Below are 27,887 nucleotides of genomic sequence, written 5' to 3'. Positions count from 1 at the left end.
CAGGTTTTTAGTATAACCTAACAAAAAATGGTGGACGTTTCAAAATTGAAAACCGAAACGCAAAATTGACAGTTGATCGTCGTCATTGCTTTTATTTGCAATTGCAAATATTTGTTACAATCCAGATATGAGTAAAAGATGTATTGGCTATAACAGCAACAAAATCATAAACAATGAATATTCAGAGACCCCTTCACATGATGATACTACCATTTCAAAAAGTAAACAAAATCATGAAAATGTATCCACTCTTTCACCTACACGAAAAAATCACACCTCTCCTGGAACCACCATCAAAAATATAAATTCTGTCAAATGCATCAACGAAGATGAAGATTCTCTTGACTATTTCATACCCACACAACCTAAGCGTCGTAAAATCCACATGACATCGGATATGTGCCAGAAATTTGCAGATTCTCCTGATCATGGTGGAAAGATTTTAACAAATCCAGCTGGCAGCCAACTTCCAAACACAGATATAAATCTCCATCATTTAGCACCACGATATCACACAAACAGAAATGCAACTGCCTTTCAGAGTGCAAAATATGTTCATGGGTCTAAAATCAATTCAAACAATGTTGGACATGTTGGAGTAGAGATTTCAAATAACTTGTCATATAAAAGTGGATTAACATCTAGTTTTAAATCAGGACAATTTGGAGGATTTACATCAGCTACAAAATTGCACAATGAAAGTCCAGATATTTCATCCCATTTTGATATGAAACCATCAACTTCTTTTACAGCAACTGTTTCTCCTAGAAAAAAGTCCAAGACTTTGGTAAATACTGATTCAAAACAGAAATCAATTACAACTTTCTTTGGTGCATCTTCATTCTGTAATAAAAGAAATGGTTCTAGTAAATCAGATGAACAGATCACAAGCTCACAAATTGTTGTTTCAGACAGTCCTATTTCAACACCTGTGAAATCTGAACCAATCATTTATGGTACTCCTGTTAAGATGTATTCTCCAATTAAAAAACTTCAGGGATCTTCAAATATTTATATAAGTGATGACAGTCCATCTGATTCACAAAAGTCACAGACCAGTAGAGTTGATGTAGGAAACAATTCAGTTATGAAACAGCTATTTGAAGGACAAAAACATTATCAATCAAACAAGATTGTGCAGAGCAAGAGCAAGAAATCAAACTCAAAAAGCAAAAGAAGAAATAGTGTAAAAAAGACTAACTCAAGGGTTACAGCATTAAAACAAAGTACAATATTTAGCCCTGGTAATATCAGCTCTGAAGATGATGACATTTTGTGTACTGAAGTTGATTTGGCATCTGAAAAATATGGGTTATTGGGGTCTTCATTAAGCTCACAACCAGGACAAGAAATACCACAAATTGACTATTTTGAACGCCTACCAGATGAACTCTTAGAAATAATCTTTGCTCAGCTTCCTATGCTAGATCTTTGCCTAAACAGTAACAGAGTCTGTATGAGATGGAGTCACATAATTTCTTCAGATAGAGTAAGTTTATCAGCAATTGTTGTGCATTCAAAATGTACAAATGCATGTACAGTAATGATTGATTACATTGTATATTATTTTATTTGCAAATGCATGTGTAGAAATATAAATTTCTTGTAGTAAACATATTGAAAATATAAATTCTTTGGCATGTTGAAAAATTCTTTGTATTTTGATTCTTTTTAAGTTTCTGTTGAAGACTGCATTGAACATTAAAGCACCACACTCTATTTAAAATGGATATTCTGAATAAACTTGTAATTACTAAATGTAATTTTTACATGTATTATCTCTGACCTGGTTATTAAGTTGGCTACAAAACTTCTACAGTCTTACATATCTGTTTTCTGTTGATTTGATGTAAAAGGTCAGCTCAATTCTGACAATGAAAATTTTTAATTATTGGTGCTATTTCCAGTTTGTTCCATGGAAGAAGAAATATAACAGGTTAAAGAAAGGGCTGCCAGGAGCAATGACAGAAATTAAAAGCATACTTGTAGATGAAAAAATGAATAAATTTGTTGATTTCCTAACAGGGCTTATCAGGTATGAATTCTAGACTTCCTAGTTGTACACATTTACTATAAAAACACTGAAAAAAACTTGTTAAAATATGTCACATGTACTTAAAAAAATGAATGAAAATATCTGTTTTATTTATGAATAGCTGTCTTTATGCATGTTATCTGTTCATTCAGATTCATCCATTTTGGGGGTAAATATTTCATGAAGTGCAATCAAAACCGTTTGTAACTGATTTGATATCTAAATCTTCCAAGAACTATCACTTCCATTGAGATACACAAAATATAGTGCATTGACCAATACATTCTATACATACTATCCACGAACATTTCCAGAAAATAATCAATGAAATATATGCTCCCATATTCAAGTCATAAATTGGTGATATACATGTCAAGAAAATTACATAACTTTTGCACGGTGTTGGAATCTAATATCTGTTCGAAAAATATCAATGATGTCATTGTTAAAGTATTTTTTTTTAAAATTAGAGTTGTGTAATTATCTTCCTTTGTCTAGAATTATAGTTGAATCAACTACAACCAATGTTGTATACATTTGCAATATTAAATTTTACTTCCACTGATAAATTAAAGCAATCTTTACCCTTCAGAGCATTCAAGCATTTTGATTGTATTTTCACAGATACATGAAGAAGTTCAAACCTATTACAGCAGGAAATATAATCCAATGTTTAGAGAAACATCCAAAATATAATTGGGCAAAGGCTTTAATGAAGGAAAGACTTACAGACTGTTTATTAAATGAAGTATGTATATCATTAGTATCTACTTTGAATATTTGAATAAATTTTGATATCTACATGTATAGGTATAAAATTTTCATTGATCCTTTTTTTATGCCCCACCTACGATAGTAGAGGGGCATTATGTTTTCTGGTCTGTGCGTCCGTTTGTCCATCCGTCTGTCCGTCCGTCCCGCTTCAGGTTAAAGTTTTTGGTCAAGGTAGTTTTTGATGAAGTTGAAGTCCAATCGACTTCAAACTTGGTACACATGTTCCCTATGATATGATCTTTCTAATTTTAATGCCAAATTAGAGATATTACTCCAATTTCACGGTCCAATGAACATAGAAAATGATAGTGCGAGTGGGGCATTCGTGTACTGAGGACACATTCTTGTTACCCGTCAAATAACCTTATTTCTGAGATCTTGTCTGAATAGAATATTAGATAGTAGCAAAAATCTTTCTCAAAATGATATTTTTTCTATGGAACTAGTTATACAAAGATATTGATGCAAGTTAAATATCTTTTCAGGTAAGGCTATTGCTTATATTAAATTATACCAAAAAAGCTATGTAAGGGAACATTTTAGTTGACAACAAAATAAGTTACATTTCTGCACTTAAGTATGTATTTTTTTGACGTTTCAGTCTCGTTGAAATCTCTTCTGGAATTATTTCCAAAACGAGATAAAAGTGGAAAATATCAATGAGTTTGAAAAATGTTATAATCAAACTTGAACTCTGTGAAAAAATGGTGTATTTACAATGAGCAGTTTTTGAGTAACTAATTTTTCAAATTTTATTACCAATCTAGTCAGTCTTTTTAGCCAAAATTTTGTGAAAATGGGTGAGGGGTTCAAGAAATGATTTAACTAGAAACATGTACATCCCATATCATTTTTTTTTCTTTTCAAATATCTTACAAATGTAGACATGGTAGATATGTATTTTTTCAATCATTTATAAAAAAAAAGTTGAAATAATATGCATTTTATTCTTAAAACATAGAAAAATCTCAAATTTACAAAATTGACAGCATCAAAATATGATAGAACTTTCTTATATTTACACCTACCTATAGTTTTTATACGACCAGTGTCGACCACAATTGAAAATTTTTTGGTCGTAAATTGGTATCACGCTGGCGTCGTCGTCGTCCGAATACTTTTAGTTTTCACACTCTAACTTTAGTAAAAGTGAATAGAAATCTATGAAATTTTAACACAAGGTTTATGACCACAAAAGGAAGGTTGGGATTGATTTTGGGAGTTTTGGTCCCAACATTTTAGGAATTAGGGGCCAAAAAGGGCCCAAATAAGCATTTTCTTGGTTTTCGCACTATAACTTTAGTTTAAGCATGGAAGTAATATTTAAAGGAATAACATCGTCGTCACTTCAAAGGTTTCATCTGCGTTACCGCCCATCTTTCAATAACTTGTTAATTGGTTCAATATCTGGCATGGAAGTTGATTCTCCGCATGTGATCGATCAAATCACTGACACTTATCGGTCATTTTCGTGTTCACAGAGAACTACAAACAGACAAGTTTTTGTCGTTTATACGTGCGAAGTAACCCGAATAGTCCATTCGTTACATTCCATTGATGTACGCTGCCGAAAAGAGTCATTCGTTCAATTTTTATTTTAGTCCAATTTTTCCCTATTTTTGGTTAGTTTGATCATAATAGTTTAAACCGACAGCTATCACATACGAAATTGGAGAACAAGATTGTGTCATTTCAATTTTAATATTTACAGACAGTTAAAAAAACATTTCCGTAAGTTAAGAAGATGATTGTAAAAAAAATATGTTTGGACCCCCTTTATTAAATACGAAAAATCTAAATCCTTCGTGTATTTATAGTCAATTAAAATATTCACAATTCTAAACGGTTCTATATATATATATCCTTCAATTTAAGTTCTTGATACCTAAACTAATTTGTGTAAAAATGAATTTACCGTAAGACAGATAGATTCAAGCCCATTTTGTTGGTTTGTTATAATTTTTGCTGTATAGCTTATTATATTAATACAAGCATTCCACAATAATATATATTTACGAAAATATTATCCCCATTTTAGTTGTCCAGTTTCAATAATGCAATCAATGACATTTATGACATATACATAAAATTAGAATACTTGAAAGTAAATATTCTTTTATTCAATCTCGATTAACATTGCATATTTCAACAGTAAAAAAATCTTTGCCTACATTATTTTGTTAAACATCATGTGAAACCTGATCGATTCATCGGTATTTATCTGTTTAACTCGGGATCCGCTTTTAACCGGAAAATACTTTTAGAACAGTTTAAAACAAACGGTAAAAAGCAAAAATATGCTAAATTAAATACAATTTTCCATGTTAAACTGCTGTAGTTTGAACAATTCTCGTCTGTTTTTCAAGTTTTTTACATCATACGACTTCATCTGAAGGCAGAGGTTTTATATGATACAGCGCCACCTTCTTATTAATAAACCTCAGATTTCACACAGATACTATAAAATTACTGGACTCGATAAAATCACATGACTGATAAGAAATTGCAGATGCCATTTTACAACCGTGGTATCACAGATAGTAACCAAAGGGGTCTTACCGCTGAGACTATAATTGGATAAAATCATATAACTTTAGTACAGGGCTCTACAGGCCGTTAATACATGCTAATTACTCGATGTTATTCCTTTTAAGTTGATAAAATCACGTGACTGATAAGAAATTGCAGATGCCATTTTACAACCGTGGTGTCACAGATAGTAACCAAAGGGGTCTTACTGCTGAGACTATAATTGGATAAAATCATATAACTTTAGTACAGGGCTCTACAGGCCGTTAATACATGCTAATTACTCGATGTTATTCCTTTTAAATATTACTTCCATGGTTTAAGTAAATAGAAATCTATGAAATTTTGACACAAGGTTTATGACCATAAAAGGAAGGTTGGGTTTGATTTTGGGAGTTTTGGTCCCAACAGTTTAGGAATAAGGGGCCCAAAGGGGCCAAAATTGAACTTTGTTTGATTTTAACAAAAATTGAATCCTTGGGGTTGTTTGATATGCTGAATCTAAAAAATGTACTTAGATTTTTGATTATTGGCCCAGTTTACAAGTTGGTCCAAATCGGGGTCCAAAATTAAACTTTGTTTTATTTCATCAAAAATTGAATAATTGGGGTTCTTTGATATGCCAAATCTAACTGTGTATGCAGAAACTTAATTTTTGGTCCCGTTTTCAAATTGGTCTACATTAAGGTCCAAAGGGTCCAAAATTAAACTTAGTTTGATTTTAACAAAAATTGAATCCTTGGGGTTCTTTGATATGCTGAATCTAAAAATGTACTTAGATTTTTGATTATTGGCCCAGTTTACAAGTTGGTCCAAATCGGGGTCCAAAATTAAACTTTGTTTTATTTCATCAAAAATTGAATAATTGGGGTTCTTTGATATACCAAATCTAACTGTGTATGCAGAAACTTAATTTTTGGTCCCGTTTTCAAATTGGTCTACATTAAGGTCCAAAGGGTCCAAAATTAAACTTAGTTTGATTTTAACAAAAATTGAATCCTTGGGGTTCTTTGATATGCTGAATCTAAAAATGTACTTAGATTTTTGATTATTGGCCCAGTTTACAAGTTGGTCCAAATCGGGGTCCAAAATTAAACTTTGTTTTATTTCATCAAAAATTGAATAATTGGGGTTCTTTGATATGCCAAATCTAACTGTGTATGCAGAAACTTAATTTTTGGTCCCGTTTTCAAATTGGTCTAAATTAAGGTCCAAAGGGTCCAAAATTAAACTTAGTTTGATTTTAACAAAAATTGAATCCTTGGGGTTCTTTGATATGCTGAATCTAAAAATGTACTTAGATTTTGGATTGTTGGCCCAGTTTACAAGTTGGTCCAAATCGGGGTCCAAAATTAAACTTTGTTTTATTTCATCAAAAATTGAATAATTGGGGTTCTTTGATATGCCAAATCTAACTGTGTATGCAGAAACTTAATTTTTGGTCCAGTTTTCAAATTGGTCTACATTAAAGTCCAAAGGGTCCAAAATTAAACTAAGTTTGATTTTAGCAAAAATTGAATTCTTGGGCTTTTTTGATATGCTGAATCTAAACATGTACTTAGATTTTTGATTATGGGCCCAGTTTTCAAGTTGGTTCAAATCAGGATCCAAAATTATTATATTAAGTATTGTGCAATAGCAAGAAATTTTCAATTGCACAGTATTCAGCAATAGCAAGAAATCTTCAATTGCACAGTATTGTGCAATAGCAAGAAATTTTCAATTGCACAGTATTGCGCAATAGCAAGAAATCTTCAATTGCACAGTATTGTGCAATAGCAAATATTTTCAATTGCACAGTATTGCGCAATAGCAAGAAATATCTAATTGCACAATATTGTGCAATAGCAAGACATTTTCAATTGGAGTTATCTTTCTTTGTCCAGAATAGTAGTTGAATCAACTTAAATCATTGTTTTATACAATATACAATGTATATTCAGTTTTACTACCAACTGATAAATTAAAACAATCTTTACCATTCAGTGATAACAAGCACTTTATTTTACATTTCAATATTTTATAATGTATTTAAATGAGTAGTTATTGTTGCAAACTCCATTAGAAATTTGAATTGAGATCCAAATCCAAATTTAGAGCTGAATCCAGCTTGATTGTTGTGTCCATACTTGTCCCAACCGTTCAGGGTTCAACCTCTGTGGTCGTATAGAGGAGCATCTGGTTGTAAGTTAGATTTATTCAGATTGGTCAACTTCATCTTTATTGAAAGTATGAAAAAAAAAGTGCACCACTGTATGATTTTTTTCTTCACCAATAATTTTTTACAGTCATATAAACCCAAAAATCAGGTTAAGAAAACAAGTTTAATTCTAGAAATTTTTGGCTCCTCAGAGGTGTACATCCTCAAGTGACTACTAGACTGCATATTGTTCTATTGATTTGTTAAAAATATTGACACCATTTTGTAAGGATTGAAAAGTTTTGTATGTTCCAATAATAACTTTTTGATAATAAGTTTTAACATACACCCTCTTTGAGTCAAAGTACACAAATATTGAAAAACTTTTCATAATTTTATTTTAAAGAATTAACAAGTGTAAAACTTAAAAGAAAGGTACAGGATTTTTTCTAGTCCAAAATGGGAGACTTCAAAATACTTATTACAAATCTAAGTAATAAGTATTTTGGTATGTTTTAAGTATGTTGGCAGAATAATTTTAACAAACATTTTCACAACAAAAACATTTTATTTTAATTTCTTTTTATAGTTTACTTCCATACTTACAATGAACTTTCACTTTCAGTTGCTATTAATAACGTTACTTACCATTGTAATATTGTGACGTTTAAATTTTAACAACCCGATTTTGTTCTTCAGCATGATTATATGTATTGTTTTTATCCTGACGACGGTGCCCTAGGCACCGAAACATGTCGATCAATAAATTTTCTGCAGCAGTCCCTAAAGTGTTGTTGTTATAAGACTCTCTACATTTTATGTTTTCTATCATAACGACCCTGCATACCCGGCGAGGTATCCACTTTATGGACTCTACCGTACTACAGACTCACCAGGCGTTGGTTCACTTTCGTTTGTAATTGATAATATAAAGAAGTTTAAACCTAAAAGTTCTATATCAAAATGTTCCTGTTCAATTATTAAAAATTTACAACTGCAGATGTTGTACAATTATATCGATAAGAAATTGAAGCACAAATACATAACATGATTTAGTCTTATATGACCAAAATTATTTTCAAATTATATGAGTGGGGGCAGGATCTTTTTCGGGACGTCGGAATCAGGTGTTTTGAAGCTTGGGATTTCGGGATTGAACCTTTCGGGTTCTGGATTTCTTTTTTTGAATTTCAGGATGTCGGTATTTTTTTTTTTAAATTTGGGACCTCTGGTTTTCATGTTTATAAATCTGGGGTTTCAGGACCAGGACCCCTCAGACCCGACCCCCCTTGTATGCCAGTCATTGATTTACTTCAGAAATAACTTCATTAAATGAATAAATATAAGAAATATGATCTTAATTTAAACAAGCACCTGTTAGCATATAAATAAAACAAAACAAGTTTAAAGATGTAACATTTATCTTGCAGGAACCAAACCCATGGTGCTGTATCACTGTCCTAGTCATTATATCACAGACTGTGTATGACATACAGGAGATACTCCAGTGTTTACTGGTACCTTCCTCACAGTGTACCTCTATAGAGCTACTGGAATGTCTCTACTGTATTGCTACATTCCTGTACGCCTTCAAGACGGTGAAAAGTGATGATGTGTGGAATGGGTTTGTTTTCTTTTTATGATATTTTTTGTGTATGTTATTTCCTGGGTTTTTTTTTAATGAATTGATCATGATGTACATTGTATTCTCGAAAGGTATAAACATAAGAGTTAATTGAATGAACCAAAATTAATCCATTAGAATATAAGAAAATAAAACGTTTATCAAAGATGTCTGCTCTATACATGTAGATATCAATTGGGACTTTCCCTTATTTTTTTTCTCCAATATTTAAAATGTGTGTTGTGTATAATATAGACCCACTTTCATACCAGAAATTTGTTGACAAGGATTTTTAGCTCATTTTGCTCTCATGATCAGTGCTAAGGTGAGCTTTTGCCATCACCAAACATCTTCCATTAGTTTTCATACACAGGAAAATTTCCTATATAGATATGTACTTAATAATCTTAATATGTAAATATACTTTTGATATTTAAGTGCCAGGCTGAACAGTTTCACGTCTTCTTCTCTGACCTACAATGTAACATAAAATAGTTTTGTTATATATATATTTAATATACATAGGAATGAATTAGGTTCAAATTGTTTTGTACAAGTGTTTTAGAGACTTTTTTTTCTGTTTTTCAGAATGCATTACAGGCTATTTTATGCTCTATACTTGTATGAGAATGCATCTGCCACTAGTCTTGGTGATTTGCAAAATGCCATTACCAATAAATCAGGACAACAAAGTCTTATAAAATACAGGTATTGCTTTTTCATTCAATGTGGCTGCAATTAATTTTATTTAGATGAGACAATAATTATTGATATATTAAAGTGTATCATGAGGTGACAACTTTAATTTCATCATTTGATTTTGCAAGGTTTATATTTGCTTTCTTTGGTTTGAGGATAGTTGCCTCATTGACATCATCAATACTAAATCTTGGTATTTTCATATGTGTCGTACTGAAAATAATTTTGAACTCTAGAAATGATAAGAATTCATTCTTCCCTGACTTGAAGTCATGTTTACACTAACGTAGACAAATATCTACCAGATTCCCAAATGTTTTATCTCTATTGATATAAAATTACAACAAGAATCATTGAAATAAATAATAATATCTAATGGAAAATATGGTCTCCTCATAATAAATGAATAATATTCTGAAATTTATCTTATAGAATTGTAACTGCATATAGAACAAAAGGATCGATATTTTTTATGCGCTTACACTTGTGTTCGTTGCTTCTTCTGAAATTCTAAGAAAATTTCTCTTTCAGTCGATCGGATTGTACAGTAAAAATGACCCATGAACAGAGCCGAATTGTCAGCTATAATGTAGAACCAGGAGAAGTTATTAAAATTGTAGCCTTTGCAGGTAATATTTTTATTGATTTATAGATGAGAAAGAAAAAATATTACCCTTTATAAGAAAACAAAAATATTGTAAATTCAGAAATTATTGTGTGCATTTATTATTGCAATTTTGTCATTTAAGACTGAAATGCTCTTTTAATTTTTGCAATATGGAAAAAAATCCTGTTAGGTCATATTAAAAAAATAAAAAAGTGATGTAAGATTTTGCGATTATTATCCTGTCACATTTTTCGTAATAATAAAAACATCGAATTATTTCTGAATTTACAGTAACCATACCACAAATATGTCCTCCTACTCATTTAGTACTAAAGTTATTACAATTTTGAAAGGAATTAAAAACTTAATATATTTTGCAATTTTAATAGCCAAGTTCTGGCTTTTTTTAGTGCATAATGAATCTTTCCTGTTGTTATTTTTAGGTACTGGTAAAACTACAACGTTAGTCAGATACACGAAGATGAGACCAAGCATGAGATTCCTGTTGGTAGTATATAATAAGTAAGTCATCAGTTTATTTTCTTCAGAATATTTAAGTGTAAATTCCATTTATAAATTTACAATTTATACACCTGCAAACAAAGTATTGTTATGTGTGTTTATATGAAGCACATTGTATGTCCATGGGCCTAATAATCACAATCCTATACAGGTGGATGGATAATGAATGAGACTACACAGTTGAGTAACAAGACCTCCGAAAACATCTCTACTGATATTGTTGAATTCTGATAAACTTCTAGACTACCTGAGGATGTGCAATTAGGAATATAATCCTGGTCAACATGATAAAGGGGAGATAATCAAATTTAATTCCTTTAATATTGCAATAAGTGGTGTATAAAAGGTAATAGTCTCTCTAAAGTGAAACTTTTCCTGAACAGCTAGACTGGTATTGATGAAACTTCACAAGATACTAAAGATACTACCTAGGAATGTGCATAAGTGAATTACTATTAGGGATGGCTCGTGTACTCGGGTACTCAATCGGAAGGCAGAGTACTCTAGAACAGTTTTAGTACTCGGATAATTGTTTGCCTGTTATACATCCTTGAGATATTTCTCTTCACATTTCCACTTAATTTAGTTCCGTTGTAATATCCCCTTGGAGTCTTCGTAATACTAAATAAAGTCTATTAACAACATAAATATGTTTATCCTGAGGCTACTATTTGTTATAGTAGACCCAGCAACGTCCTTTCCTTCCAAGGGAATGTTTCATGTGCACTACTTGTAACAAAAAATATATAATAAAACCGTCGATTGTCTGAAATTGCTGACCAGATCATATTTCAAAACTAGAACAAAATCAAAGTGACCTGTTTTGAACCCTACGCAGCTGATTCAACATTTTTAACGGTGTTTGTACATGGATCAACACTTTCATGGATTAATAATTAACTCTTCACAAGCCTAAAAACTTACCTTTGTTTGTTAATGATCAAGACTTCTATGTAAATGTGATTGGTATGAGATTGAGATGTACATTTAAATTAATTTAATTAGTCTGTATTTGAAACTTAACTATAATTGTTTAATTTACAATTTAAAGATAGGCGAAAGTACGAGAGCGACATTCAAACCCAAAAGTCGAAAGTAAACTGACAACGTCATGGCAAAAATAAAATAAAATCAGACAAAAATAGTGCAATAAAACAAAGCACAGAAAAAGTAAGACCGAGCAACACCAAGAAAGCATATTAAGTAATTTGAAGTCAAATATTGTTGTTGACAAATTTAAAATCATGTTAATGGACAAGTTGTATTATAAAAATACTGCATCCAACTTAAAATCTAAAACTTTTAATAGACGTTTAAGATTCATTGAGTACTCACGAGTACTAGAGTATCATGACCAAGTATCCGAATTTCAAATTTCAGATCTTTTGACATCCCTACTTTCTATTTCTATGTCTATGTTTATGTTATGGTGATGTAATTGAATTTACTTTAATAATACTTCAATATTACAATATGTGGTTTTAGTCTCTAAGAAACACAACCTTTTCTAAAGAACTACACTGATATTAATGAAACTTCGCTCAGTTGTAGAACACAACCTGAGGATATGCACAAAATATAAAAAGCACAGAAGTAAGTTCAGAAAGAGCTTTATTTAGCCCCGAATATCAAGTCCATAGTTTGAAAATAAAAAATGTTTCAAGCTGATGAAAAGTAACTTCAGAAAATGAATGCAAAAAATGTACTAAATTTTAAAAGAGACTGCTTCCTTGTAAAGTGTAAAATTGTTTTGCTCAATTACGAAATCCAAATCATTGCATGTGACCTTTAATCCAAACTGAATTTGATAATAGTTTTGTTAAGATATTCATTTATAATTTTACACAGTGGAAAACATATTTTAATATTTGATTTAAAATTGTATGTTGAATATGATATAGCATAGATATGGCATTATTATTTATCTGATACTTTGTACTGATATAACTAATTGATAAAACAATATCATGATAATATTTGTTTTTCTCAATAATAGGTCTATAAAAGAGCATGCTAATACCCAGTTTCCAGGCAATGTGGTGTGTAAGACAGGTCATGGTTTAGCATTCCAGTACACAGGAAGAAGGTGAATAGATAAAAAAAATCATGTCTGAAAATAGAAAGAGCACTTTTTATCTTGATTTCGCATATTATTCTCAGTCATTGTTTCTATTTTAAATTAATCCTCCAAAGCACAATATAAGCTCAACAGTACAATCAAGTTAAAGGGGCACTAGCTGTCAAATTCATGGTCACCGATTTGACTCAAATTCTCATATTTGATTTATAACCATGTAAAACATTTATCCAAACTATCAAAAGTCTAAAATAAACAGTTTATAGAGCATGTGGTAGATAATATATAGGTTTGTTTCGTGTGTATTTTAGTCCAGACGCCATCTAATTAACTATCGATTTGACCTCAGATGACCATATAAGCGATGTAAACATAAATAAAGATATGAAAAGATTAATCCAACACGTGCAATTGGATTTTATTTTATAGATTAAAAAAAGATGTTTCTCATTGTTTTAAACCGTATAAGAATGATTTTATGTGCATCGAATTAGTAATCTACCATAGTTTCACTTTCATTGTTGACATTCTTTTTCTTTAAATAACCAGTACACGTACAATGCATGCGTTGTCAATCTCTAGCTAGGGGTTAAATTGAAGTTCACATGAATACGGATTTAAAGAGGTCAACTCATTCACTGGCAAGTAAATAACTAATTATCAATGTTTCTTAGCATAATTTGACAAAATTGAACCTTTTTGGCTGCAAAAAGCGAATTGTTATTTCACTATTTCACTTTCATTATTGATTGAACAGAAAAAAATCAAACTTTAGATTTTTGTCGAGCCTGCAACTTTTGTTGCAGAAAGCTCGACATAGGGATAGTGATCTGGCGGCGGCGGTAGCGTTAGCTAACTTCTTAAAAGCTTTATATTTTAGAAGGTTGAAGACCTGGATGCTTCATACTTTGTATATAGATGCCTCATGTTACGAAGTTTCCGTCAGTCACATGTCCAATGACCTTGACCTCATTTTCCTGGTTCAGTGTCCACTTGAAAAAAAAGTTCAGATTTTTTGTAATGTTGAATTCTCTCTTATTATAAGTAATAGGATAACTATTTTTGATATGTGTGTACCTTGCAAGGTCCTCATGTCTGTCAGACAGTTTTCACTTGACCTCGACCTAATTTCATGGATCAGTGAACAAGGTTAAGTTTTGGTGGTCAAGTCCATATCTCAGATAATATAAGCAATAGGGCTAGTATATTCGGTGTATGGAAGGACTGTAAGGTGTACATGTCCAAATGGCAGGTGTCATCTGACCTTGACCTCATTTTCATGGTTCAGTGGTTATAGTTAAATTTTTGTATTTTGGTCTGTTTTTCTCATACTATATGCAATAGGTCTACTATATTTGTTGTATAGAATGATTATAAGGTGTACATGTCTAGCAGGCAGATGTCATGCGACCTTGACCTCATTTTCATGGTTCAGTGGTCAAAGTTAAGTTTTTGAGTTTTGGTCTTTTTATCTAATTCTATATGCCATAGGTCAACTATATTTGGTGAATGGAAATATTTTATGATCTTTATGTCAGTCACGCAGGTTTTATTTGACCGTGACCTCATTTTCACAGTTTATTGCACAGTGTTAAGTTTTTGTGTTTTGGTCTATTTTTCTTAAAACTATAAGTAATAGGTCAACTATATATGTTGTAGAGAAGCATTGTTAGCTGTACATGTCTGCCTGGCATGGTTCATCTGACCGTGACCTCATTTTCAAGGTTCATTGGTCTATGTTTAGTTATCTTGGTTAATGTTCTGTTTGTGTGATAGTTGTAATAAAGCTTAGCTTTATACTTAGGACTATCAACATAATATCAATGATTAGTAAAGAAGGCGAGACATTTCAGCGTGTGCACTCTTGTTTATATATCTCGTAGCTAGTGCCCCTTTAAGGTAGATGGGGTGTCTAAATTATAATCCATAGAATCTTTTAATAATTTGCCAAAATGTAGTTCATATCCTGCTTGTTTAAAAACATTAATAAAAAGAATGGGTCACCGACTTATTTTCACACTACAGGTTGTGCAAAATTGACAAGATTTTGTATAGATTATGCATGGAAAACCCATTTTTCCGCCATAAAATGCAAACCACACCATAGAATTTTGAGATAAAATATGAGAAGATAGCTCCAATATTATGCTTTCAGATAAGAAAAAGAAAAAATGGGGTCACCCGACTCGTTTTCTTGCTACATGTAAAAATGGGTAAATTCCTAACATATTCTATTGTAAAAGTAACACTATCTGAATTATCTGCCCTTGCATTTGAGTTGCCTCCCCTTATTTGACAAAGTTGGGAAAAAATGAATCAAACAAAAGGATTCTTATTTTTGTAAAATACAATCATAAATATGATCAAACATGGCATTTTCTATATTATAATGAAAATTCTTACACTTGAATTACATACTTCTATAAAAATTTGCACATTTCTTCAAAGATCTAGACCTTGTTTTCTAGTATTTCAAAATCCAAAATGGAGGAAGACACCCTATCTACCTTAACACCTTTTATTTCAAGTTAACATATATCTTTAAATTGTTGACAACTACAGACTAAAATAAAAACCATAATTGAATATTATCTATTTTTATTGTTGGTCAATAGAATAGAGAATGGAAATGGGGAATGTGTCAAAGAGACAAAAACCTAACCAAAGTATAGAAAATAGCCAAAGATTTCATTTACAGTTTTTGCTGATTAATGAAAATCTTATCTTTTTGTCCAAAATATATGACACTTTTATTGAAAAAAAATTTTGGGCATAAAGTCCGACTGAAACCATATTCCCCTGTCGGTGAAAAAAGTAAATCAAACCTCTCTGAAAGCTTCATTCTATTGAATCAGATATATAATAATATTCCAAATCTTTTATAGATATATAGCTGCCAAGAAGTTGAGGAATTTAAAAGTTTATGAAATAACCCAGGCTCTTCCTCCCAGAAAGGGAGATAACTTGTTTATAAGAGCTAAATTTGTGATGGACACAGTGAACACATTTATATCCTCAGCGGACCCCTGTATTACAACTGAACATGTACCAGAGAAAAGAATGGATGACAATGGACAAATGACATATATAGATTCTGACAAAAAAAATGTAAGTGTATACTTTGACTTCTAAATTGAAGTGATGTAAAAAAAAAATATAAGAAAATAGTGATTGTTATCTTGTACTACTTTGTATTCAGAAATTATTGCAATGATTTTATTATTGCAAAAAATGCTTCAGGGTTATATTCGCATTAATATAAACTCTTTTTGAATTTTTTTTAAAGGAATTAAAAAGGATGTTTCTTCATATTGCAAAAAATAAAATTGCATTAAAGTCATAAAAGACAAAATCGCAATAATAAATACATGCAATAATTTCTTAAGGATGTACTTAGGTGAGGTTAGGTGAAAATTAATAAATTAAGAAGTTAAAATTGAGACTATAAGCTGGTAGAGCATCAATTGAGGATAAAAATAAGCTAAAAATATTGATAGGTCATGGACCTCCTTTTCGAGATATTTGAGATTTAAAATATGGCGGGAAAAGGCTGACTCAGACTTTTACCTTATATTTGCATTGGTATTATTAGGTCTCAAAACAAAAGAAAGAAAATTAAGAATCTTTTAAAATTTTGGTAAAGGACCTTTCATGAGCTATTAAGTCTTATATGAAAAAATAAATGGGTGTTGTGGGGCAAAATATTTTACATTGTATTGTATGGAAAAACACCAAGGAGTTCGAACATTTGACACAAATTCCAAAACCTCACCTAAGTACATCCTTAATTTAAAGTAATATGTATTAGATTTTAAAACTATCAGTTAATGTTTTTCATAGGACTCATGATTTCAAATTAAATTTTGATGGAATTATTGTTAGAAGCATATGTTGATGAAGAAAAATCTTTCTTATTTCAGCTGTATGCCAAAGATGCTGAAATAATCTGGACTAAGATGTTAGATTTCAATTGTAAGGAAGTAGGAATGACTCATGATGGATATCTTAAAGTTTATCAGCTGTCCAAACCAAAGTTATATAATTATGACTGCATATTGATTGATGAAGCTCAAGACATGTCTCCAGGTATACTCATAACCCTGGTCAGATGCATTGACAATTTTCTTATATTCAAACATTTGAAAGTAGAAAAAAAAAATTAAAAAGTGTAAACAAATCTTTTAGATATGTTAACTCTTACATAAACAAGTCATAGAGTTGAACATAGATAAGTTCATTTTAAGATAATAGGAATAAGAATTATCCCGGCTTTTAACCAATCATATTTCTTTATATATAGGCTGTTGATTTATCAAATACATTGATTTCTATACAATTGATAACCATGAATGCCACAACTTCTCACAAAAGAGGGAAATATTTTTGAACTTAATGTATGTATAGATATATATATAGATAATTTGATTTGTAGCTCTTGCTGATATACTTTTGAACCAATCACAAGCTAAGATTTTGGTAGGAGATCCACATCAACAGATTTATGCATTCCGTGGAGCAGTTAATGCCATGAGTCGTGTGCAATCTACTACTATCTTTTACCTCACACAGGTAAATAACATCAGTTTTTCTTCAAAATGCAAAATGGTAACTGGTATTTCAAGAGAATGGTATTTTCATGAATTCATGTATAATAAACAAGATTTCATGAATAAAGTTACACTTTTCCAAAATGCTATCTACATTCATGACATTGTATATTTGGAACAATTTATTAAGTGTTTTGATTAACATTAATGCATGTTCATTAATTGCTACTTTTGATATCTTGTTTCCAGACTAAGCCTTTACTTTTTAATTCAATGTTGTTTTTTGAATGCTCAATTTTAAGGGGGAGAGATTGTTGAAAATAGTGTTAATTTTTGAAAAATTAATGTTGATCAGGGTTGGCAAAGTATTACCCACCCGGGAATTCCTGGGCGGGAAAACCCGGGTTTTCCCGGGCTGGGCAATACTCCCAGAAATGGGTAATAGTGGGCATTACTGGGCAATATGATTTTCAAAGCTTATTTTAACACAAAATAGTAAAGACTTGTTATAGTTTCATAGTATAACAGCTGAATATATACTTTTTATACAGATAACCATTGACAGTCATTTCTAGAAAATTCAATTTCATTCTCTTCTCTATTAATTTTATATGTAGGCAGAATACAAGATTTGCACAATTAAAGATACCTTTTAATTACCAAGTATTGTTTCAATAATCCAAACTTTGAAAAATGCATTTTATTGCAGTGTTTAAGTGAATAGTTAATTTTAATTGTTATACATTCATATTGCTAAATAAACACCCTACAGGGTCATGCCATTAACACTTATAAAATTGAAAGGACTTAAGATTATTGTTACATAAACAAATCTGTGTTCTAATCTGAATAATTACTTATTAATTAGTGACAGTACATATATATACATTATTTAAATGTGATGTTTCTTTAATACATGTAATTGTTAATTCTTTAATAATAGGAGCTATATTCATTTGAAAAAAAATGATTTATTTGCTTTCTATTTACAGTTTGCCAATCTAGACAAATGCTAAACAAACAAAATAGGGTATAAATATCTTATTAAATGTATTGCATTTGTGTTTATCACTGAATCCTCTTTAAAATTCAGACAAATATTTTACATTACCCAGCATTGCCCAGTATTACCCACTAAAACCCAGTAAAACCCGGGTTTTCCCAGTATTTCCCACTGGGCTGGGCAATACTCATAAAACCCGAGTTTTTGCCAACCCTGATGTTGATAGAAGAGAAACCAATGCCCAAGGAAAAATGGAAGAATGACAATAACAACAAGGACTTGTAAATAATCAAAAGTTAAGCCAAGTATTTGGTGAATTTTGAACAGACTACTGAAATGTCATTAACACCAAGTTCATTAAAAAAACACAAATACTCAGATTTAACAATTGTAAAGACAACCACTAATGCGGTTCTAGATTTTAATAGTCACATAGTCACATTTACACTAAGTCCTTCTTAAGGTTGCTTGTTGCTTATAGATATGTGTTTACAGTCTTTCAGATTTGGGCCAGAAATAGCACAAATAGCTGCATGCTGTTTAGAGACATTGAAAGAGGAAAAAATGAAAACACTTGTTGGTAATGGTAAAAAATGTAAGTTGAGGTCACATGATAAATTGGTCTGTAAAGGGAAGTGAATTAGTACTACACTGTATAGTTTAGATATTAGAGGGCAGTTGGATGTTGACTGGCTCAAAGGGAAATCTCTTGTTAAAACATATATCGATATATGTACTTCTATTTAAGAAGAGTACATATTTGTGAAGTGTTCTTTATGAAAATGCAGATAAAGTTATGTGTCTAACTTTGATTTTCATGTATTGTTTGCAGTAATCAGGCTAATATTTAGATTAACACTATAATACATGAAACTATAAGGAGAATTTACGTAAAAACTAAATCTCTTCTATTGAGATAAGTACTACAATATATGATTAATTAATTAGATGGTTGTGTCATGAAAATTAAGGATAAAACCAAATGAAGTAACATATGAATTAAATATACAGTGAACCAACTAATTTTCACAAATTTGGCGAGAAAGAAAAATATCAATTGCTGCATACATGTGACAGAGTTGTCAAGCCACAACTGGAGATTTGGAAATTTTCAGCTGGAGTTTGGGCCTCATAACTGGAGATTTTTTATCGACGTACGCAATGGTTTATTCTTGTGTGTTTAAACTGCATATCTTCCTTTTTTGTTAAAAAAAAACCCAATGATTTCACACCTTCAAGCACCTGCATAGCCATTTTTATTTAGTAAAATAGAAGATAAGGGGGGGGGGGGGGTGTCAAATATTTATTCATCATATATAGTTCAAAGTTAAAGTGATCAGCCATCATATATAGTTCAAAGATAAAGTGATCAGCCATCATACATAGTTGGCAAAAAGTACCTCTGCTTTAGCCACATTGTCAACTTTAGTACCACTACTGAATATGTTTGTAAAAAAAGGTGTTGAATTGATAGAGTTGTGAGCTATCTGGTGGGTAGCTGTCTCCATAATTTTGGTCAAGTAATTAGGGCCCCATAGTCAGCTTTGCATGAAGTGTAGTAAGCATTGTCACTGGACTTGCACCATTTTTAAATTTGGCTAGATACTCATTACTGTGTCTTCTTTAATATTATGCTGGGGTACATGTATTTGGTGATAACATGATACAGTTTGTATTTTGTCAAATTATTAGACAAACACACTTATATAGGTATTCCATGGGCCTTGATAGAAGACAAGACATAAATATCATATTTGAGTTGATTTTATTGTCTTTGAGGTTCAGTATAAACTAAGTCTGTTCCATGTTTTCAACAGCATCACAATTTATAAAGTCGATGTTTATACAACTGTTCCATTGTCAGTATCACTTTTAATCATCCAGACATGTATATTTAACTAGCTAGTTGATTACTAGGTAAATGCCAATCATCTTTTATTGTTGTATATACAGTCTATAATCCTTAACACCTTCATTGATTACTTGAGGCTATTTTCCTATTTACCTTTTTGACACAAATTCCATTACAGGAAACTTCCGTTTTTCTCGGACTTTTCCCATATCAATTTAGAGTTTCTCGGACTTTTTCCCTGTCCGTATCTATTTTGTAAACAGAAATGTCTACTGAAATTTTTTCGAGATTGACATTTTCAAAAAGCGGAAGATTTCAAATTTAAACGGGAGGGACGGAAGAGGGTCTGAAAAGCGGGAGATTTTAACTCCCGCCGGAAGAATCACATGTATGTTGCTGTGAATACGTAAAAATTGAATCTTTCCTATATAATTTATCTAAAACTTTTGAACTTAAATCGCTATGAAGTGGACAGGAAAGGGCTAAGAACCCCGCTCATGTGAGTGAAATCTTTATTGACTAGGATTACCAGTTTTCCTATCGAAGGTTAGTTATTTTCTCTGGGCACTCAAGTTTCCTCCACCTGCCATGAAATAGCCTAAAGCGATGCTTAAAAGTGGTGCTAAAAACACACAAAATCAAATCACTACTTTAAATCAAGGTATAAACTGTTCCTTATGTTTCTTTATGATTTCAGGTGAAATTACAGGTAAAACAGTTGGTCAGGTAGCCATCATCTGTAGAAGTAATTATACAGTGTTTAATGAAGCAGTCAAGAAATGCTGTTTTAGAGACCAAGACAATATTAAAATAGGATTTGTTGGGGTAATATATAGGTTGATATAATAATAAGGAGAAGGGGTAGGATTGCCAATCAGACAACTATCCACCAAAGTTCAAATGAAGTGGATGTAAGCAATCATAGGCAACTGTACCACCTTCAACAAGGAGAAAAACCCATGCTGTATGGTCGGCTTTTAAAGACCTGACATGAAGAATATGAAAAAATCAATTGAGAAAACTAACAGCCTAAATTATAACAAAACAATTTACGAAAAACAAATATGACCTACATAAACCAACAAAATGTCTTATATGTATATCCAGCAATTCAGTTATCTTGTAGATTTATACAGCCAACAAAATCATTCATTCCCTCTTTTTTTGTCACAGAAAATCAAGGGAAAAAAATAATATCTAAATTTAGATTTACATACAGTAAAACCTGTATAAACCGGCCGGCTACGGGACTATGAAAAAGGGCCGGTTTATTCAGGTTTCCGTTTTGACCGGAAGTTAATGACTTGTGACGTCCGACATTTTGCATGCAAAAGTTCTCTCTGATTGTAAATTATATCTGATAAATTAAAATAATTTCACCTCGTTTTTCATTGTTTGCAATTGCATCATAATGCTCGCGTTGTTTGGATTGTAAGACGAGAGTTTTGATTTACTCCCATGATCAATAATTTGAAATGTTGGAATGGCCGATTAAAAATCCAGAATATTATCAAACGTGATTTCGAAACGTTGTCGTACAGTGTACAATATCCATTGATTGTTGTCGTCCGGGTGTTTTTCATTATCAAGGTCATTTGTTTAGGGGTTCACATCAGAGAACACAGGATTTCGAAATCACGATGTAAATTTCTTACTCTGCGATTTTAATTCAATTTCAATCCGAGATATATTCGGTGTGTCTTTTCGTTTAATTGACACGTTTATAATGTTTTAATAAATAATACAGCTCACTACTGTACGATGTAGGTTCACAGTTTGACACCTGATAATTGATTATCACGAAAAGCCATATTGCATAAACAAATATGTTTTGATTGCATATCGATCATTGAAATTAATTAGATAAACCGGTTTTGACAGGTAATAATTAATGTAATTAAGCGTATTGGGACTTCATAATTACACCGGAATTCGGAATACACAGGGTCCGGTTTACAAAGGGTATTTTAACAAAGACTTTGAATGGAAAAATATGGGACTTTCATTTTCGGCCGGAATGGACAGGAAACCGGTTTATTCAGGGTCCGGTTTAATCAGGTTTGACTGTAATTGATTCTTGGAAATAAGTTTTGAGCTATTTACCTTTGAACAGAAATGGTTTAACTTAGAAGTATTTCATCAAAAATTGAATTCTTGTGGTTCTTTGATATGCTGATTGTAGCAATGTACTTAGATTTTGGATATTGGACCATAATAGGTAAATGTCCATTTTCAAATTTTTCAGTTCTCTGACCACATATTATGTGTCACAAACCTATGCTGTATCAAATATTCAATCACAATCCAAATTCAGAGCTATTTTAAGCTTAAATGTTGTGTCCATACTTCCTCAACTGTTCAGAGTTCAGGGTTTACTGTCTCTTGTTTTACCTTTTTCTTGATCATAGTACTTTTATATCCACACCCCTTCCTCGCACTTTTATTTTTGGAGTAAAAGACTGCTGTCAATACCTTGCTTAATTGGGTAATGTTTATACTTAATCACAACAGTTATTTAAATTAACTATTGTAATTTTCATCTATTTATAGTAACTAACAAGTATTATAATGAATGTTAATTGTATCATATTTATGTTTATAGGGAACTGATGGTTTTGGTTTTCCCAAATTACTAGATATATATACTCTGATGATGTCACCTGAACAAAGACAGAAAGGTAGCCAACTAAATTGATAATAGTTTAAAGCTCTGATTGCTGTCATAAACCAAGTTCTTTATCTATCTTTTTCGGTGCACTGTAAATTCAGAACTTTTGCTGTGTTAAATATTGTTTTATACTATTTTCCACAATCTTTTACATTCTTTTTAAATAATAAACATTAGGAAGAAACTGTTATTCTATTGCAAAAATCTCAAGAATATGTTTCACAAAACTTAAGAGTTGTATTTTGAATTGTTGATAGCATTACTTGTATGCAGTATTTTCTTAAATTGAAATGATTAATCTCCCATTCTATCCATTGTTCTACAGTTACATTAATTATGGCAAGCAGACATTCTCTATAGAGAATTGCTCATTATATTTCAATATACAAAACTTTTGAAAGAAATTCTATTTAGTTCGTAGAAATTTTAAGAATATAATGTACAACATTGCATAGAAGAAAATTGTTGATATTCAAAATTTTCATTTTCATGTTAAATTTGGTTTAGTAATATGTCCTCTTTAAATATATAAAGAATAATATGTATATTGGTCATTCTTATGTATAACTAGCTTCAGAAGCTCATGAATTAATCATAACATTGAGGTTGCACTTTGTAAATACAGCTGTTTCTCAAACCACGCCTCTTTTGGGAAGATTTAGAATATTCATAGAAAATTAATTTTGTTTACATACTGGTTCCCAGTTATGCTCTCTGTGTTCCATCTCATATAGACATAACTTGGGAATGTTACCAGTAAATAAACATGTGCATATTGTTTACATTGAAATCTGTGGTAACCCTTCATTCGAGGTAGGGGTAGTTAAGAATATTAGTGTTAGTTTAAACTCTGAAAATATGCCGCACAGCCCTATATTTTGACCTTTGAAAAAAATTGTAGTGCATTTGAAATTTCAATTCTAGGATAAGATTTTTTTCAAAACTTCATAGTAAAAGTGGTACAGTTTTAGCCGTAAAAGGAGTTCCTATGGGAAATTACATTGTCAATATTTACAGAAATGCAACCTTGAAGAAATAGTTATGCTAATAGTTATTCAAAACAAGTTATTATATGTTGTATTCTCTTTAATATTTCCTGCTAAATAAAAAGAAATCTTGATTTTAACTTCTTGGTTCAGGGGTTGACAATTGAAAAAATAGCTTGCTTCAAATGATCTTTACATATATTTACCTGAATTCTACCTGTTCAGTTTAGTGTCAACCACTTATTTTCTTAATAACAAGTAATAACAATATATAGTTATGCTGTCATTGCAGACTGTTACTGCTTAACTCTAAAAATTTTGGCATTTATATATACTTTCAGAAAATAGAGTTGTACAGGACCATTTCATAAAGAAATTTCACAACATGGGAGAATTAGAGAAATATGCCAACAAAACACAAGACCCTGAACTACTGGGAAAGATTAAAATTGTCAGAACTCATCATCACTGTCTGCCAAGTTATATCAGCAAAATTCTCAGTAGATGTGTGAAGGATCTGAAGGCTGCAGGTAAGACAACGGTTGTATGAGGATTTTATGTGTTGTACAGATTATAAGAAAAATAATTCCATATATTTGTTTAGACTTGAGGATTAGCATTTCTATCCTGTTTTAATCAAAACACATACCAAACTATTTTTTGAGACAGTGTTTGGTTAATCTTTTTATACAGCAACTTTTGAAACTATTCCAATATTAAATACTTTGGGTATAAACAGCATGTATGAAACTTGAAGCAACCTGCATTCTTTTATGACTTTATACCAGTACTCTCTACAGCTCTGAATGTATGGTAACATCTCAACTTTCACAATGAAACTTGTGTGCAAGAGTTTGGAAATATTTACCTAAAATAATTCAAACAAATGAATTAAAAAGGATAAGAATATTCACAAAGATACTTCATTACTAGGTACTACGTGTATATGCAAAAGCCTTCTTTAAATTTTGCATGTTGTATGGTACAAAACAGTAAAATAACTAGTTTCATTTCTCTGAAAATCTTTAATGTATTTCCACTAAGACACAAAACAAATGTATATTCTTTTCAGATTTTATATTGTCGACTGCTCACAAGGCCAAGGGGTTAGAGTTTAGTACAGTCAGAGTTACAGATGATTATGGTGTTAATCCTATCCTACAGATGTTGTTTAGACATGTACCAGAAATAGCACAGGCTATGCCTGCTAATGCAAGTAAGTGATCAGTTAATAAATAAACCACACAGTGTATAATTTATATCACAGTCTATTGTTGCTAATGCCAGTATGTAATAAGTACACCCAGTGCATAATTTATAGTATATTTCCAAAAACCACATTTCATTTTGGTAACTTTCAGAAAGATACAGTAAGGATAAATGGGAAAGCTTTAGTTTACCCGTAAAACAAAATGCTTGGATGGCAACTGCTTTTAGTTTTTGGTCTTATAATTTCCATTATTAAATCTAGAAATTTCATTTGTTATCTAGCAAGAAAATTGAAAGAAAGACAAACAAGATATAAACATAATGTGGAATCCATCTCAAACATGAATGATTTTTAAGATTTAAAGAAATCCAATATCCATGCATAAACCTATTATACCTGATGTGTTTTGCAACATTTTATGCTTCTTTGAATGTTACTATTAAAATTCAAGGAATATTTATAAGTAAATAATATTTTCCATTTTTTCTAGGAGAAATTAATATGGATGAAGGGAATCTTCTGTATGTAGCTGTAACTAGAGCTAAGCATGCTGTTCAAATGTCTTCTACAGTCAAAACTATTCTACAGTTATGTGGTGTGAGTTTAAAATATTTACATCATCTTATTCATTTTGGTTTTCTGAGTTGTATCATCAATTTATTGAAAACTATAAAACATTTTTTCTTTTTTTAAAACGAGTGTGGAAATGTTATTTGTAGTTTTGAATCTTTTATGATTTGTTAGCTACCAGTATATAAAAAGAAGTAACTCTATTGAACAAAGGTTTTCCCATACGAACTCATTGTCCTGAATGGTGGAATCAGGTGGATTGTTCAAGATTAATTTCTGTTTAAAAATTCACTTAAGGGAACAATCTGAATGACATAATTTAAAATTGTTTAAGGATAAAAATTTTAATAAAACTGAGAATTGAAATGGGGAATGTGTCAATGAGACAACAACCCAAGCAAAGAGCAGATAACACCCGGAGGTGTGCTTCAGCTGGTCCTTAAACAAAAATGTATACTAGTTAAGTGATAATGGACGTCATACTAAACTCCTAAATATACACAAGAAACAAAAATTAAAAATTAAACAAGACTTACAAAGGCCAGAGGCTCCTGATTTGGGACAGGCGCAGGAATGGGGCGGGGGTTTAACATGTTTTTTGAGATTTCAACCCTCCCCCTATACCTCTAGTAAATGTAGAAAAAACAAACTCACAACAATATGCACAGTAAAACTCAGTTCAAAAGAAGTCTGAGTCAGATGTCAGAATAGGTAACAAAAGAAACTAAACAAATTGACAATGATACATAAATTGACCAAGGACTACTAGCAGTTACTGACATGTCTGCTCCAGACCTTAATGTTCAGATAATGTTTTTAAAATCGCTATATTCAATTCATCCTGCACACTGTTCTATTCATAAGAGTGACTACGTTTTAAGATTTATTGTGTATTTGTAGGAGAGATTTGAACACCCAGTGTGTAGTCAAGTTCTTCAGCAACAGGGTGTTACCATGAAATGTAGAGAAACAGACCAAGAATTTAAACCTTATGCACTCACCGTACAGAAAGAAACTGTAAAAATGGTAAAATAAACATTGCATGTCAGCTGTTATTGTCACATTTGGTCTTTTGATTTACCTTGGTGTAATCAGAAAATATATAGGCTTTAGCCACACACAGTAAATATTCAGATTGATAATCTGGTGAATGAAAACGTGTCAAGTTTCACTCTGTTACATGTGAATACAAGTGAATATATTGTAACATACCATTGGATCATAAATGACCTTAAATTTGGTAGATGCCATATTTATTTATGTTTGCCTCTGCTATCTATCTTCCTATTTCTGCACTTAGCATCAACTTTTACTATTACCGTAAAATATTTAATGTATTGATAGTAACCCAAGCATATGCAGTGGAATAAAACATTCATTTCCCTTTGCCTCAGGAGATATGAAGATTTGCTCACCCTCGAAAAATCATATTTCCCTCAGGCAGAGCCCTTGTGAAATATGAATATTCTTGGGTGAACAAATCTTCATATCTCCCTCCGCCATAGGGAATAAATGTATAATATTCACTTTGATATTGTTTATATAAAATTTGCTCTGAAAATTCATTCTGATAAATGTATAACAATACAGATTATTCAAAAGATAAGAAAATATATAATGTAAACAATGATATTACTTTCAGAGTGACGAGAAGTCAGTGGATGGTGGAGTTTTATCACCAGATATAGTAACTGATCAGAGAGCCAATATACGCCAACTTTATGGACTACTAGACAAGGATAAAAAGGAAAGACCAAAAGAAAACAGGCCAGCCTATGTGATTATGGATCAGGACTATGATGGAGAAGAGGAGGATGAGGAATATGGTGGAATGATGGGAGGACTATTTTAACTTCACTGGAATGTTTTAGGAGTGCCAGTGAAATGGGAGGACTCTTTTAATTCCACTGGAATGTTCTAGGAGTGCCTTTATGAAGAGAGGTTTCATTTAACTCCACTGGAATCTTTTATGAGTACCTTCAAGACAGATATTTAGCATAGTTTTGTTCAATAAAGAGTGACTGTGTTCACTTATTATTAGAAA

The 27,887-nt window shown here is 31.3% G+C and overlaps 1 protein-coding gene across 1 annotated transcript; it reads left to right on the top strand.

Moving 5' to 3' along the window:
- On the top strand, positions 1 to 27,887 carry LOC143044957 (F-box DNA helicase 1-like). The gene is made up of 19 exons (XM_076217233.1): positions 1 to 1,489; positions 1,908 to 2,035; positions 2,660 to 2,783; positions 8,909 to 9,102; positions 9,691 to 9,810; positions 10,333 to 10,430; positions 10,852 to 10,930; positions 12,927 to 13,016; positions 15,893 to 16,115; positions 16,928 to 17,093; positions 17,440 to 17,576; positions 19,053 to 19,152; positions 21,107 to 21,234; positions 23,012 to 23,087; positions 24,405 to 24,593; positions 25,136 to 25,279; positions 25,764 to 25,870; positions 26,744 to 26,869; positions 27,486 to 27,887. Exons 1-19 carry the CDS (start codon positions 128 to 130, stop codon positions 27,693 to 27,695), a joined length of 3,801 nt encoding a protein of 1,266 aa, XP_076073348.1. The 5' UTR covers positions 1 to 127; the 3' UTR covers positions 27,696 to 27,887.

The sequence above is a fragment of the Mytilus galloprovincialis genome, chromosome 1 (genome assembly GCF_965363235.1).
Source record: "Mytilus galloprovincialis chromosome 1, xbMytGall1.hap1.1, whole genome shotgun sequence".
Lineage (NCBI taxonomy): Eukaryota > Metazoa > Mollusca > Bivalvia > Mytilida > Mytilidae > Mytilus > Mytilus galloprovincialis.
Note: the sequence above shows the minus strand (reverse complement) of the source record. Positions and strands in the feature narration are given on the sequence as shown.